This window comes from Seriola dumerili, unplaced genomic scaffold (genome assembly GCF_002260705.1).
Source record: "Seriola dumerili isolate Sdu_G_001 unplaced genomic scaffold, Sdu_1.0 BDQW01000044.1, whole genome shotgun sequence".
Lineage (NCBI taxonomy): Eukaryota > Metazoa > Chordata > Actinopteri > Carangiformes > Carangidae > Seriola > Seriola dumerili.
In genome coordinates, this window is record NW_019174299.1 from 5,813,303 (window position 1) to 5,829,320 (window position 16,018).

General features: G+C 39.7%; 2 protein-coding genes across 2 annotated transcripts; one reads left to right on the forward strand and one right to left on the reverse strand.

Moving 5' to 3' along the window:
- The first annotated feature begins 362 nt into the window (after positions 1-362).
- Positions 363-2,153, forward strand: LOC111217679 (protein NATD1-like). The gene is made up of 3 exons (XM_022739654.1): positions 363-556; positions 1,213-1,331; positions 1,462-2,153. Exons 1-3 carry the CDS (start codon positions 406-408, stop codon positions 1,576-1,578), a joined length of 387 nt encoding a protein of 128 aa, XP_022595375.1. The 5' UTR covers positions 363-405; the 3' UTR covers positions 1,579-2,153.
- A 4,894-nt stretch (positions 2,154-7,047) lies between these two features.
- On the reverse strand, positions 7,048-15,606 carry LOC111217722 (germ cell-specific gene 1-like protein). The gene is made up of 5 exons (XM_022739706.1): positions 15,303-15,606; positions 13,033-13,080; positions 11,810-11,962; positions 9,113-9,224; positions 7,048-7,351 (listed from the first exon to the last, which is right to left on the reverse strand). The coding sequence occupies exons 1-5, from the start codon at positions 15,604-15,606 to the stop codon at positions 7,048-7,050; spliced, it is 921 nt and encodes a 306-aa protein (XP_022595427.1).
- Between the last annotated feature and the right edge of the window lie 412 nt (positions 15,607-16,018).

A 16,018-nucleotide genomic window follows, 5' to 3' on the forward strand; every position in this document is an offset into this window, starting at 1 on the left:
AACAAGATTTTGTGATAAAACTGAACAAATGATATAGATGAGATAACACAAAGAAACTGTGAAAGAGGAAGTGCTTCTGTCAACATACAGAGCAGAAACCTGTAAAACAATTCCACCGATTTATATAAATGTCTACTGCTCGTTATAATTCATCACTTTATTGTAAACTCTTTTGTTCCCTTCAGGATCCTCTAGAAATGATTACTCAGTTTTTCCAGTGATCTGATTGGTCAGTAGTTTGGCTGTTTACAGGTTTTGATCTGAAATAATGTAATAATCGCTTTTAACAAAAATGTTATACCACTGTAGAAGTCAAGTAAAGGTCATGAATTTATTAATCATTGTCTCGTGTGCGTCCGCCTCTAGCGGACAGTCTCTACAATTACTACATGCTGACATGTATAAATGTACTTAAAAATGTTTTCCAGACTCACTGCTTTAACTCTCCGAGTTAAGTATTTTCCGACACTCAGTACTTTAAGCTCCAGCTGCAGGTTGATGGTGGAACATGACCGACAGAACCAGCGCTTCACCGTCACCCCGGGCAGCGGAACCGGTAAGCAAATATAGCCTGAGCTGACGCTCCAGTGCCGGGAGAGATTCTGTAAGAGAACCCGGCGTCCACTCACGGCCTCCGGCAACACATTTCTTCGTGATAGATTAATTTCCACAGAGAATATTAATATACCGTTTCAGCCGTGTATATGAATTCTGCATCGTACGCCGTACTCTCTACAGGAGAGACGCTCAGCGAAACTTAATTTAAAATCAGATCATTTAAAGTTACTTTTCCCGTGTTAAACCGTTGCACTACCGATATGAATGACTCATATTTTATAGGATTTGTTTCTAGTCGCTTAACAGTTCGGCATAGTTTTTACCAGCAAAAGTAACACATTTCAGTACACTTTTGGCAAATTGGCCACAGTAGTAGCAGGCAAGCAGTGCCTGTCTAAATAAAGGTATTTGGTATTGTTTATTAATTATCTATCCACCTGATTTACTTTTTCCCCCATATGGTTACAGGGTAACAGGGTCACACACACACACACACACACACACACACACACACACACACACACACATACATACATACATACATACATACATACACACACACACGACTAGATTGTTAATAGTGATACAGATGTAAGCAGCAGCTTGAGGTGGAGGATTTTAAATTTAGTGTAAAGTTGTGTTCTCTGTCCACAGGGGCCCATGAATGTGCGGTGCTGAACTACAGATTCACTGGGGAGAAGGAGGTGGATCTAATGTCGACCTATGTACCAGAGACATTCAGGGGCCAAGGTGTTGCTGCACTGCTGTCTCAGGTAAGAGTGTTAGACGGTCAGTCAGTTGTGTCAAGACATATAGTGGGCTCCAAAAGTCTGAGACCACGTTACTATTAAAGTAAATGGGAATATTACATGTTTTTTTTTTTTATTTAATGTATTTTTACAGGCTGCCATGGACTATCTGGTTGAAGAAAACCTCAAGGCTCATGTCTCCTGTTGGTACATAAGGAAATACATTGAGGACCACCCATTGCAACATTTAAAGGACCTCATCATCACTTGACTTCAGCTTATTTTTCCAACTATAGCCTGAACTGCTACCTCAAGTCAACTACAAGCTCATACCTCACTGTACAACACTAGAGGCCAAAGGGATGATGTAAAGCTACTAGTTGATCTGTGCAGTTAAATGTTGTAGTTATGAGTAATGATTCTTTTTCTCTGGAATTGTCTGAAGTTTCATATTATAGAAATAATTGATCAGACCTGTCAAAGTCAGGCATAGTATAATTCAATTTTATTTTGATGATCTTAAACCAGCAAATTTGTGTGTTATTCTTATTAGATTGCTCTTTTTAATCTTGTATCTGTATATATGTTATAATTTCTCACAAACTTGATTATATTTATTAATTATTCAATGTTGGGACAACACATTAAAATCTTAATCAAGGCTTAATGTTTAGATATTGACAATGTCTGCACCGTTTTTTATGACAAATTTTGTGACTAATATTTAGCCAGAGTAGAACTTTGTGCTTGTTGACAATTAAAGCATTAACCTTTCTTTTTTAAGTATTAGGAGGTTCCGAATGAAAGGTTAATTATCATTATGGGCATCTAGTCTGACTGCCTGAAATTAAAAAACTAAGAAACTTCAATCCTCTGACCAAAGTTCTGTTTTTTAATCTCGAAGGAAGAGAGAACACACCTGGGCTGCTGAATCTGAAAGAACAAATAGAGATAAAAAAATTTAACTAAACTCAATAAATCAAAGTTAAGGATAAGAACAAAAGAGTAACATAAACTTCTCTCACCAGAACTGCTGCCTCATACAAAGGTGGAAACGAATGAACAATAACCTTGAAGTGACCAGGTGAACTTAATCATGTAAATGTGGGGGTTGCAAGGGTCCAAAAAAGAGCCAATCAGTGATGAGAAAAGGAAAGGAAGTGGAAAAATTTTCTATAAAATATGGCTGCAGTCGAAAAGTCTTTGTTTAGGAAGGTTCAAACTGAGTGAAATGACCTAGAAGTATCAGAGGAGGAGCCATGATAAGAGCGGGTCCAATTCTCTAAATGATAAGGAAAGGAGCTTCAATGCTTCCTATCTTATCTCCTTTAGCATACGAAACACTGGACCTTTCTTTTCAATAGAAAAAGAGAAAACGCTGTCCCACAATTCCTTGCTGCAGCGACATTTAAAGCGACGCACTATTGTAGTTTCACCACGGCAGACCCACATAAATGTAGAAACAACAGAGAATCAGTTTGTGCCACGATCCAAAACTGATGGAAATCCTTACATGATCGACTGAGCTCCAAATCCATAAATATAGATTTCTTCTCTTTCAGATCTGTCCAGGTAGGAGTCATCATGAAGAAAGAGCATATTGAATTTATACTTAACAATATAATATTAATAATAATAAAACACTATTTACATAAATGGTTTCATGGCTGAATATAATTTATTCTGGCTCCTTGTTCAGTTGCTGATTCTTCGACCGCAGTCTGTTTATAAGTATCAGGGGAAAATGTTAAGGATATGTGAGTATTCACATGTAATTGAAGATAAAATGATGACTCCTGTAAAGAAAATGACAAGGATTAAGAGAAAGTTGTACAGCGATACTTGAAATGGATCTAATACTGTACATACATCTATCACACAACTTGCTAAATCCTGAAATGCTAAAACATCAAGGCATAAAAAAAAAAAACTAAATATAATAAACTAAATGAAATATGGCCTAAATATGGAATTAAAGCGCTGTAGACAATATCATGAAATACATTTAATTAACCAATGTAAATAATGTAGAGTGTAGAGGAATGAACTAACACTGCACAGTTGTGGAGTGAACATAGATTTGCAACAACCTACCTGCAGGGTACCTCGAAAAACTGCCAGTGAACCGAGGAGAAGTGATACTGTTTTAAAGCAAAGGGGAAGTCACAGCAAATATTGACCTGATTCATGTCTGTGAATGTTCTCATTCGTCCAGGTCATAGTTATCTCTCTCTCAAATTAAATCGAAGGCAACTGGACTTGTATTTGTCTGTGGAAGACGTTTCGCCGCACTAGTCTGAACGTTCAGACTAGTGCGGACTAGAGAGACCAATACATGATGAACTGATGAAGCCGCTTGGATAAGAGGCGAAACGTCTTCCACAGACAAATACAAGTCCAGTTGCCTTCGATTTAATTTGAGAGAGAAGTTACCTGATTCATGGTATGTATGAAGTTAAGTGATGAATAAAGACTATTCATGGCATCATTTGTGAAACTGTCCTCACTTTACTTTTGGTGCCTAAAGCTGTTGCACAGGACTGTAAATGCCGACTGACTGATGTTGCCAACTTTGTTTTGCCTCAGTTCGACCTGAAAACCAGTTGTTCCTGGGAACTACTACTTTGAGATTTTTGTGGAGGTGGTGGATTTGGATCTGAAGACCTAGAAAAATGATAGAACAACTGCCCCGGGAATGGTATCAACCTGCCGTTTCATTCTCCATGATGTCCAAACATGCTGCTCTAGTGGTGAACAAACTGTTGCTTTGTAATCGCTGATATCCAATGTAACAGAACAAACAGAACCTGCTTGTAGTGAATTTGGCATTTATATACTATACAATATATACTATGATTTTTTAGCTTATATTTATTCACATTTTGTAAAGTTAAGTACGCCAAATTCACTATTAGCAGGTTCTATTTGCTCTGTTACATTCGACAATCATTGGATTCATTTCATACTGAAGAAAACTTACAAACACGATACTTCTCAGGCAAGCTTTGCAGTTATAAGGAGACAAATTTTTCTGTGATTTTTTTTTTTTTTTTTTTTTTTTTTACAGGTTTTTGTTGTGAGAGGGACAACAGAGATGACTGTGTGTGCACATTTTGACTGAGTTATGACTAAATACAAATGGTGGCAATCGGGTGCTTCAGGTGCTGAACTTTATTACCTCCATGAGCTGTGCATCGGTGCTGCAACTATTGATTGTGTTCATAAGCAGACAAACTTCAATAAGTAACTTTCTGTTGTTTTTAGATCTCCTGCACGTAGATGACCTTCTCACCTCACAAATGTCAAACTTATTGTACATGGAAACAATAATTGGTCCAAATGACAACAGCCTGCCCAAATCAAATTTTACCCACGTAGTTAAAGAGAATGTATCCTCATCTGGAAACACTGTATGAGCTAAATGCTAATTAGAACAACATATAGCTGAGACTGAGGGGATGTTATTTGTTTTTTAGATAGTCATAAACCAAAGTTTTTGAGGAATGTATATATTTATATATATATATATTTGAGCAGGTGATAGCAACAGAGGACAGATTAAAATAAATTTTATGGAAAACCATCCAAAAGTTGATATTTCACTCAAAACTACAAATGTCAACTTCATGGTGTCACAAGAGGGTGAGTCAGGAGATCTTTAAAGGCATTACAGTTTATCCTCTGAGCACTGGTGGACTGACTGACCAACAGACTGACACTAGCATCAGTAGAGCCGTGGAGCTAGCGTGTCTGGAAATGCATGTATGATAGAATAAGTTGGTATCTCTGTAGGCGCTCTGGGTGATGACTTAAATGTTCACGTATATCATTATTCAATAACATGATTAAACAGTGAAAGACCACTACACAGTCAGACTGTAAACTTGTGTCAGTAGTTGCTGCATCTCCGCATCACAAGATTACATCAGAACTGGAAGGAACGAGGGGGAAAAAAAAAAAGCTGCAAAAATAACACCCACTTCATAAGACACTGTAATTTTCCTTTAGCTACGACCTCACCATGAGCCTAGAGTCTCAGATGAAATCAGCACATGTTGGGCGAGCACAGTATATCTTGGATTCTCGCCACTTAACGAGATTAGTTCTGCCACCACAGCAGCAGAAAGTACTGCAGCGTTCAACCAAAACACAGCATCCGGTCGGCTGCAGGGGGGTGGGGGTGGGGGGGTGGAACGGTGCCTTCAGGCGGAACCAGATGATGAGAGATCAGCCGCTACAGGAGGATGTAGTGACTGAGCTTCTGACTTTAACAATAAAGGTTTTAAGTGAATTTGGCCGAGTTGTCTTCCTCCTTGTTTTCAGAAGCAAACCATTCAGTTAGAAGCACACTCATATTTTATTTTTGCATCTTCATTACATCTTTAGTGACAAGCGTGATTAAGTGATACACCATCCATTCCAATCCATTCCATCCAAGATGTATCGTATAGTTTCGTTCCAATAGACGTCAGTCTTACTCCATTAAAGACATTTGGCCTGGTGCTGTCAACGTTTGATTTATATCTCAAATGAGAAAATGTTCAACATCCATTAAAACATCAGATAAGTCGTTAGAGCTGAGACCATCAAAGACGACAGCTGTTTCAAGAAAAATGGGGAAACAGGAAAAGCAAATTCCTGATTTAAATTTGAATACAAAGTAGATTCTAAACAATCAGCGACAGAACCGAAGCCTGGATACAAATGGTGCATTTTGTTGATATTCCCAGTGAGCACCATCAAAACTGTGAATTAAGATTGACTTGTATGTATATGCGCATACCGTAAATTTTCATTTACAGAGCAACGAGTCCTGGCTGATCTTCTCAGCCCAGTACGAGCTGTGTGACGAACCGAGCGCAAACACACACACACACACACATCTGTCCCTGAATACCAGTATAATACTCACAGTGTTGCTCTGGACACATGAAATGTTCTTTTTTGAGACAACAACAACAACAGGGCCTCAGACACAAACATGTTGAATGACACCNCCCCCCCTACATACAGACCGACCTCTAGACTGAAAGACACAAAACAGTCGCTTGCATTGTTTCTAGTCACTTTGTGTGTCTTTGTGGTCACTTTATGTCTCTATGGTTGTGTTATTGCTTTGCAGTCACTTTGCGTCTCCTTGTGGCTGTTTTGTGTCTCTTTGTGGTCATTTGTGTTTCCAACAAGATATACTAAGTCACTTTAACCAGAGTCTCTGATCCAGCGGGCCCCTGATGCTTCGGGCCCCTGGTCCTATAATCCTTTCACGTTAGTATACCACAGTCATGTTTTCATTGAGATCATTTTCTCGTCCCGACCGTTGTCCCTCCCACTGAGCAGGTGACCGACAAGCAACCGACAGCAACAGACAAGTAACATTTTATCTATAACTTGGATTAAAAAGGCCAAAGGTCTCCTCAGCCGAGACAGAGATGAAGGATCTGTGCTGCCGCTGCACACGGTCACAGCTTAGTGTGAATACGGTGGGATCCCTCCTCCCTTCCTCCAACAGACAATATCGCATGGAAAGATTTGATGAAATGCATGTTGGGTCAAAGCAGACCATGTTACATTATTTCCAAAAAAAGATTCTGAGCTCTGGCGTCCCAGACACACATTTGATGTGTGGCACAAAACAAACAAACACTGTCCTGAATTAGAAATTTAAATCCTAGAACAAAGAGTCAATCTAGGTCCAGGAAATCAGCCAGTGGGGCACGGGACAGGGATCATGACTCCATCTTTAGCAGTATGCCTCTCCTTGTTGTTCTGGTACATTGTCCATTTCCACCACGTACGTGGTTCCTGTGGAGGGCTTGTGGCCGTTCACCGGCAGTTCTAGCGGTGCCTCCGCGTCAGCGGGCACAGCCGTCAGGTACATGTCCCACATCTGTTCGGGAAAGTCAAGCTCCATCATCTTCTGCTTGATCATCAGGCTCTTCTCGATGTTCCGCCGCTTGTATTTAAACTCTATGATTGTCTTCGTGTACCTGTTCAGCGCTGTCACCGCAGAACCCATGCAGGTGCCAAAAGAGCCCCACGCTAAGCTGAGAAGAAAACAGAGTCAGACTCAAGTCAGTCTGCTGCTGATGGAGGAAGGTTTTTATGCACACTTGTAAAGAATCTGAATCTTTTTTTTCTTGTAACGTATAAACTGACACTGCCGCTCCTGTGCATCATTTTAAATAGAGGATAACATAGTGTTTTTGACACTATAAGAGTAAACAGCTAGTTTCTCTAAAACTGCATTGGTCAGTGATGATGATGAGTGAGGGTCAGAAATCTAAATTTACTGCTCACTAATGAGGAAACTAATGAGCATCTGCTATAAAGTGAGCCAGTGAGTGAACAAAAGAGTAGTTTTGGACACATATTCTTTAGTCAGGGGCATTTGAGGGCTGGCTCTCAGTGTTAAAGGACCTGGGACTTATTTTCCATGTTTTTAGGTGTAAATCTTTGCAATCGGTGCAGTGTTGAGCACGAACGGCTTTCCTGATGACAACTGTGTAAAACAGCTACTGCAATGTAAACAACAGGATTCATCAGGCATATGTAATATAATCAGTTTATTAGGTAGGCCAAAGTAAAAGTAAGTCAGTCCTCCAAAATGAATGAATGAATGAATATACTTATATACTGTATATATAGCACCGTTCATGCAAACAATGCAGCTTTACAATAATACTAAAAAAAACACACGTCTAAAACTATACACATACAAAACGAAGGTTTGTGCATGTGCTTAAAAAATACTATTCATAAAACAGCATTAACACAGCCAATGTTACTATAAAAATGATCCCACAGTTGAATCAACACCTTTCTAAAATATTTTGAATAAAAACTGAACATTACAACCTTCATGGAACATTGACACAACATGGTTTTCCTCCTTTTTGCAGTCCACACAGCGCTTGGTGACTTCAGACATCTGTCCCTTTAGATCTTTACAGATTTGGGTGGACCTGTCCTGCTGTTAAGTTTGTGTTTAACTGGGAAAGTGGGAGCTAGTAAGCCTGGCTTACTAATGTTACCACTAAGATGTTAATCTTAGTTCATGTTATTTCAGCACCTGCTGAGTCACTGGCAGCTCTCACACACTGAGGCTGCATCTGAAACCACTCCCCATTTACCACATAGTGCACTACATTACTGTCCGCCATCTTATTTGAGTGCCCAAAAAACACCACAATGTCCATAAGATGTACACTTCCTTATGCTAACAATCCCTAAATGCAATGCTCCGCATTCTATAGATGAGAAAATTATGTGAGTAATAAAACATGATGATGATTAGAGTGATATGTGATGATAAATGTCTGAAATCTCAATTCACTGCTGACTACAATTCAGTGTGCATCGCATGAGGAGGAGTGAATGAGAGACCGAGTGGGTGGCTTCAGACACAGCCGCGGTTTGTGTTCGTCCTGCATTAGAGAAAGCAGCAGGAGTCTGAGATTAGGCAGCGTTAACTGTCAGGGGTCCAGATGAGATGAATAACCAGACAGTGAAAACTTACAGCAGGAGGTCGAGCTGTAACATCAGCACTCGTACGTAACTCTGTTAATCACAACATCTGGAGTCATGAAGTAACGTATGGAGAGCTCGGCTTAAACAACATCGTCACCTAGCTGCTTAACTGTCTATGAACTATTGTAGGTACTGGACCAATCAAAATGAAATCATAGCACTGACATCATCAATTTTGGCTCACAAGTCAAAACAAACACAAAGGATATATAGTATATACTGTTTCATTTGGCTTTGATGATGCATTTTTCAATAGATGTAAAAAAAAACATGCTTACACATAAGACCAGCTGTAGTCCCAGGTCTTGGGCCTCCAGTCTTCTGGTCCCATAGCGACAGCCAGCTGGAATATGGTGGTAAACATCATGTGGGCCACCATCCCACAAAGGCCTGAGGACAAGAGCACATCAGTGTTCTTTCTGAAGTAAAATGTACATAGGAAATCCTATCCTATCCTTTTTCCATTACACGTCTTTCTTATCAAAATATGCTGTAAGTGCAGTTGTTTGTTCGCAAACAAATGGAAAGTGAGATATTTAAGGAACAAATATTCACTGACAGTTTGGTCTGTAGACACAGTGTTGGAGCCTGAAACAATCTCTCACTTTTATCTTCAGTCCCTCAAAAACTGTGATGTTTGATATTCAGATATTCTCTGGGTGAGGTGAACTGGGCTGTGCCTCTCTCTTATCTCCCTGCCACATCCTGGCCCTCTCGCATCCAGCAGTCTGCCCCTCCACAGCTGCTTTTCTTGGGATTAACTCCTAACAACAGGGGGGGATGGGAGTCAGGGGATGGGGGAGTAGAGGGGGCGGCAGGGAGGGAGCTCCTCTGGTCAGGTCTTGGCACGGCCCGAAACCACTGCCCCGGCTCCAATCCGATTAGTCCACAAACCAGCAAATCCTCCGAGGCAGCGAGTGGACACAGTACAGTTAACTGCTGTGTGCTCACTGGTGCTGCCTGACCTGCTGCCCTGCTCCTCTGCTCTCTTACAGCAAAGATGTCTTCATGCAAAATACGCCTCCATGTTTACTACAGATTTCTTGTCAGAGAATAGATTTTCTTTTTGTCTTTGAATAAAACCAAGGCAAATACATCTACTAAAGACATGTTTTTCTATTTCGAACATACATTTTGTTTTGGAAGGCAGTTTTTTTTTTTTTTTTAATAAATTGCAGCTTATTTGTTGCAGAGCATTACAAGCACAGTTGAGGAAGGATAACTGGGCTTTAAGACCATAGACATTATTACAAAAACCTTTTTAACATATGGCACCAGCTGGATTTGTTGGGTCATCCTCATGCTTCAGTGTGAAACTCTGAAACGCTCTTTGAGCTGTTGGTGCATAAACACCTCTCAGAGGCAAAAATCATCTCTGGCTGCAGTGAAACACTAGAATAGATTATTTTCAGTAATTAATCATCTGTTAACTGATGCATTTTTAACAAGTTATGATATGATTGGTATGATTTGCAATAATGCATTTGTCTATAATGATTAATAAACTACTTTAAATTGTTAAATGAAATAATCTTTCAAGCCTTTAAGTTTACATTTTTATTCTTCTTCTCTTCTTTCATATTCCGTCTCATACCTGGTTTGTCTTTTGCATTAAAGCAACTCTGTGTAACTTTAGCTAAACAGCGGTTACAAGTGATAATTACAGGACGATAGTGAATGTTAAAACACAGTGTATTGAATGTAGTGAATGGAGCAAGGGTGCATTTCATTGCCTATAAATTTCATTTTCCATTTGTAAGGAAAAGAATGTGTTAGTTCCTCTTTCAGATGTTACATAATCTGGAGTCAATGTTCACAGTTTGTTTTAACCATACTTAAAAGACACAGCAGGTCTCTTTATTCACTAGACGCAACATTTAGAATTTTAATTATTAAGTGGCCCCTTTAATGGTCATTAAACGCCAAATCTAATTCATTTACTTAAGCAGCTCTAATTAATACTTTACAATAAAAGTGTACCAAATATGAAAAATGTGAAAAGGGTTTGCATTACCAGAATTACCAGGTGAGTCAGCAGCTCCACTCGGCTTTATAGTTTTACAGTGAGTTTGAGCTCATTGTTTCTCTGTCCGGAGCACAGCTTCACTGTTCTGGTTCACTCTAACTGCTCCCATAGTGTCGTTTTGGGCCACAGCAGCAGCTCAGAGAAAAAGCTCTAATAAAGCCACTACCTGCTCAGCAGCAAACCATGCCATGGGAGCATTAATTCAGGAAGTGCTCATACGGGTCGTATCAGAAGGTAGGCACAGACGACCTGTATGGCTGTTAAGGTTGGAGGACTTGTTGATTTAAACAGTGATGATATGTCAGTGTTGTGTTCACAACTTGTTTACGATGCACCCAATCTCTAAATAAAAAATCAGTTATTGCCAGTATAAAGATGTATTTCTTTATGCATAATTTAAAGACAAAACATTAAAAAACTGACTTATCAATGATGCAGGTACAATGCAGGCACAATGATGTTTTTTAAAAAAAATATAATTCAGGTGGTTTCATGAACTTAAAATATGAGCAGGATCCTTTACTTGGACACCTGTAGACTAGGATGACAAGTGTACATTTGTAAACTTGTTGGTTCAGTAGGCCAACAAACGAACTGATGATCCTGTCTTTTGCATTTGATCCAGTCTAATGTAACCAGAGAAACTGCAGGTCTCTGGCCACACCCACTGGGGTTACCCTATACCAATCAGATTATTTCTGCCTCAGAGCAACGTTTGTATAACTGTAACTCCAATCACACCCACCACGGGATTTCTACGAGTAGCAGCTTTATCACAAGAAGAGGTCAACATCAGCTGCTGTGACTCAAAAACATTAGATACACCCACGCCAACGTCACACAGTCACACAGTCACGAATTAACTAGACAATACTCGAAATAATTGTTCCTTACTTATTGAAAAAAAACACATTGACATAAAACACCAGAGCTTCTTTTGCAGTGTTACCTGACAGGGCAGTGCACAAGGCAGCGAAGGCACTGAGCTTCAGTTTGTTCATGATACTGAAGCAGGGACACTGCTCCAGAGTCATCAGAGCCCCCCCTGTGAAGAGCAGGGTGAGGTAAAGACTCTCAGCCACGATACACAACCACAGGACCCCTGGGAACAAAGAAAACAGAGAGAGGGAGGGAGGGAGGGAGATATGAATTGAGCTGTGTTGTCCTCATAATACCCAGTCCCTGATGAATAAATCCCACTTGTCTGACGGCAGACATGCATGTGGGTACAACAGGTCTGCTCCTTTCAGGTCGGGAGATCTGAATCTGATCGCCTGGACTGGGTGGATTTATAAAATAAGGACAGCAGCCAAAGCTGGATCACCAACCCCAACTTCCCCGGGGCCCAAGCCCCACTCCCATGGGGCCCCAAAAGCTTCAAGTTTACTTTATATCAACTAGTTGTGCTGTTTAAGAATTTTTTATCATATCAGCTATGATGGACCCCGTCATAACTGAACGTTATGGCCTTGGTCTTGTAGAGTTTGTTTATTTATTTACTGTAGTTTTACGACCTTTATTAATATATAACAGTTTAATGTTACAGATATACACAAAGTTTATTATGATTTTTTTCTGCTTTATAAAAAAAAAATAAATAAATAAAATGATTTATGAATTTTCTAAAGCGCCACTCAATCTGGCAGCCAACTATTCAATTAATCAACTTATGATTTCATTTCTGAAGTGCTGGTTTCTGTGTGTACTGGGGGTCCACATGGGCCCACCAGCAAATCTTTGCCCCAGGTCAGATCTCACACTACAAGTGTAGGTTAATAAGTATGAGGAAATAAGTATGCATACCTCAGTATTGCACTTAAGTACAGTACTTGAGTAAATGTGCTTAATTACTTACTTAATTACTACCACCACTGGCCAAGTTTAATATTATGCCAAAATAACCCATCAAAAGAAGTGGGAAGTGAATAATGTCTGCAAATATTCTGGCGTTGATGAAGAGATGTTTGATGATGGTTGATGTTGGACACCAAAAATAGCTTGTTTCCTTGACTACGGTTGAAGTCAAAGTAAATGTTGAAATTTAGGTAGCTATGTTAGCGCTGTAACATCCAACAGTGTTACCTGTGCTGAGGAATGCATTACACAATCTCTCTTTAAAACAAAGAAATCTGTTCATAGTTCAACAATTTCAGCTTCGGCCATTTTACCAACCTCTTTCATGCTCTGGTGCGATCTCTGAGAAGTCTCGACAGTCAAATCCTGTGATCGGAAGAAAAAAATACAGTAAAATTAAGTTATTGTTACAGAATTAACTTTTGGTAACACTTCATTTCCTGATAATTTCTTAGGTCGTTTCCTGGAAGAAAATATAAAATTTTGTTGTAATTATAGAAGAAATAAAATCCTTCTTCACAGGTTTGATCTACTGAAGTATTTCTGCTGTAGATGCCTGTAATAGCTGTGAAAGAGTGTTGTAATATTACAAGATAAAAGCTGCATTATTCCAATGATTTCTACAAACATGGACAGTCAACAGCCACAGCTGGAGATGTGAAGTTATTTCATCAGATCAGATGATACCTGACCAGATGAAATCAGCAGCTGTGTGGTCGTCTACTGATTACAAGGTTAGTGGTTTCCAGCTCCTCCAGTTCACATGTCAAAGTGTTTTTGGGCAAGATACTGAACCTTAAATTGCCCCTGATGGCTGTTCTATCAGTGTATGGGTGTGATGTATGAATGTGTGAGTGAATGGGTGAATGTGGCAAGTATGGTAAAGCACTTTGAGTGGTCGGTAAGACTAGAAAAGTGATATATAAGTGCAGTTTCATATATTGGTCAAGTCAGTAGATGAAACAACTTGTCTCTAAATTGCATGCAAGTCCTTTTACAAACTTATTTTACTCAGCCTTATTACCAGAGCTTATGAAACCAAATGGGACGGCTTGCATGCAACGCTCGGAGAAATGGTTTTAATCCGGTTCTGACTCACAGTAGCTTTGCTATCAGTGTGAAAAACTAAATCTATCAAAAACTACACTGTGATGAGTATGAATCATGCATTTACCTTTTCTGCATTCTGATGATAATTACACTTCCCGAGATGCACACAGAGACGTGCTATATGCATGTTCTCTCATTTGTTTATTTAAAATTACAGACTCTTGCAGTTGCCTGTGGTGTTATGTTGCTAAGGGGCACATCATCAGTCAGGGGAAACTTAAAGGCCCTGAAAACATATTTCCCTCAATCAGCTTCTTTCTTCGAGCAATGAGATCCTATATGAACAAAACAAGTTTGAAGTTTGTTTTTTGTGTAGTTTTTTCTCCACGTTCTTCTGCAGCATTTTTCTCTCTGCTCCGAAAAACTGCCAGTCAAGTCTGATCAAATCACATCCATACTGTCATGAAAAGGCAAATTATGATGAGTTTTTTTGAGTTACAATCTAAACACACACTACTAAATGCATGTACATACATCTTCTTAAATATAATATATAAAAATATAATCATTCATTCTGCAATAGCTTATGCTGCATAATGAGTACTTCACTGTTGGCTCTTAAAGGAGGCTGTATATTTGATGTTTTTGTAGGACATGTAGGACATTTTCGTGGTTACCGGCTGCAGCGGTTCAGTGTTGAATGAATCCTCTGGAGTCCAGGTTGATTATGAATCATTTTTGTTGACTTTCTTTGTTTAGCACCTTTGAATCTGTCCCTACCCCACATGCATGATGTTTTTTACAGCACAATCTCATCTACAAGTCCGACTTCTGATTTTGTCAATTTAACAAAGTGTAAAGCTGCCAGGAACCCAAATTATACAAAAAAATGATCCAGGTGCTCATAAACATGTACAAATCTTCAGTCATAATATGATAATAGATCTAGACTGTTAAAATCATTCATTTCACAATTTACACACCTACAAATTCAGCACAAATAAAGTGTAAGAAATAAAACTAATACTGACTATTTTACATGTAAAGTGACTTTATCCCAATATGTCTGCGTGTAAATCACTGAATATATTCATGGCTCAGTTTTAAAAATTTCTTTCAGACAAAGATGAGGTACTGTTCTACAGCCCCACGTTAGCACTTATACATGGTTTTCCCACCTTGTCTCTACATGACATGTCAATAAAGTTATGCTACTGTAATTTACACACAAAATCTATTACATGTCTGGCAGACGGATCCCTCCTCCGCTGCCTTTGAGGTTTCCTCCATTTTTCCCTTTTAAAAAGGTTTTTTGGCAAGTTTTTCCTGATATAACTGGAAGGTTTAAGGATGACTTTCCGTCAATAAAACATGTTTATATGTATTCACCAATGAACAGACTGACTCCAGACGGTGACATTATATATTATATAACCTGCAGATTTTAACAAGAGGTACCTCCTCCATCGTTACTTCCTGTCTTTGAACACCTAGCTGAATGCTGAAAGGCTCAAAGTCTTCGTTGTCAATGGTCTTACCGTTCATGTCAACGGCCTGCTCACAGGAGAAAAATATGCCCGTGTGGAACTTCCTCAACAGAAACTTCTCCTCTCCGGTCTCGAAGATGTACTGCACCAGCCGGGTGTCATTGATGTTGGAGCTGTTGAAGCGGATGCAGAACCACTGCTTCACTTTCACAGGCGGTCCTGTGCAGAAGGGTTTGGCCACCTTCCTGGTCCCCTCGCACCAGTAGCTGGTGGTCACCGCTGATAAGGCAAAAGCAAACGCCACAAAGTTGAGGGTGAGCGCCAGAGAAGCCCGCCGCCCGTGCTCTAGCCTCATGGTCGAGGCCAGGCCAAAAAGGAGATGAAATGAAAAGGCAACTAATCCTGGCTTTCGATATGTAGCCACCGTGTTTCGCCTCCCAGCAGATATATCAAATCTTCATAATCTTGTTGCCCTTGGGGCTGCTTGGGTGAGACTTGTGTATATCCCTCCGCTGGCTCTAATGAAGCGCCGCCACCTTGATTAACGGATTCACTCTCTCTACTTCCACAGAAACAATAGAAACCCATGGCAGCCCAATGACTCTTTGTTTTCCTCTGCTTCATTTGAACCTTTTCACTCCTCACTCTCTGCTGCTCGTCCAAGCCCGTCGCTCCTCCCCTTCTACAAATCTTTGCCTGGAATATTATCCATTACAAATGGCAAATTATATTCCAGACTTCCTTTGAGCATATTAATAAGTAAAAAG

What these genes read in the sequence shown, in the direction of transcription:
- LOC111217679 (XM_022739654.1), top strand. Translation starts at nt 406, where the DNA reads ATGTACTTAAAAATGTTTTCCAGACTCACTGCTTTAACTCTCCGAGTT. An exon ending in CACCCCGGGCAGCGGAACCG is followed by an intron (nt 557 to 1,212) that starts GTAAGCAAATAT and finishes CTCTGTCCACAG; the next exon opens with GGGCCCATGAATGTGCGGTG. An exon ending in TTGCTGCACTGCTGTCTCAG is followed by an intron (nt 1,332 to 1,461) that starts GTAAGAGTGTTA and finishes GTATTTTTACAG; the next exon opens with GCTGCCATGGACTATCTGGT.
- LOC111217722 (XM_022739706.1), bottom strand. Translation starts at nt 15,606, where the DNA reads ATGAGGCTAGAGCACGGGCGGCGGGCTTCTCTGGCGCTCACCCTCAAC. An exon ending in CGCACCAGAGCATGAAAGAG is followed by an intron (nt 11,963 to 13,032) that starts GTTGGTAAAATG and finishes CTTTGTTCCCAG; the next exon opens with GGGTCCTGTGGTTGTGTATC. An exon ending in CTTGTGCACTGCCCTGTCAG is followed by an intron (nt 9,225 to 11,809) that starts GTAACACTGCAA and finishes TCTTGTCCTCAG; the next exon opens with GCCTTTGTGGGATGGTGGCC.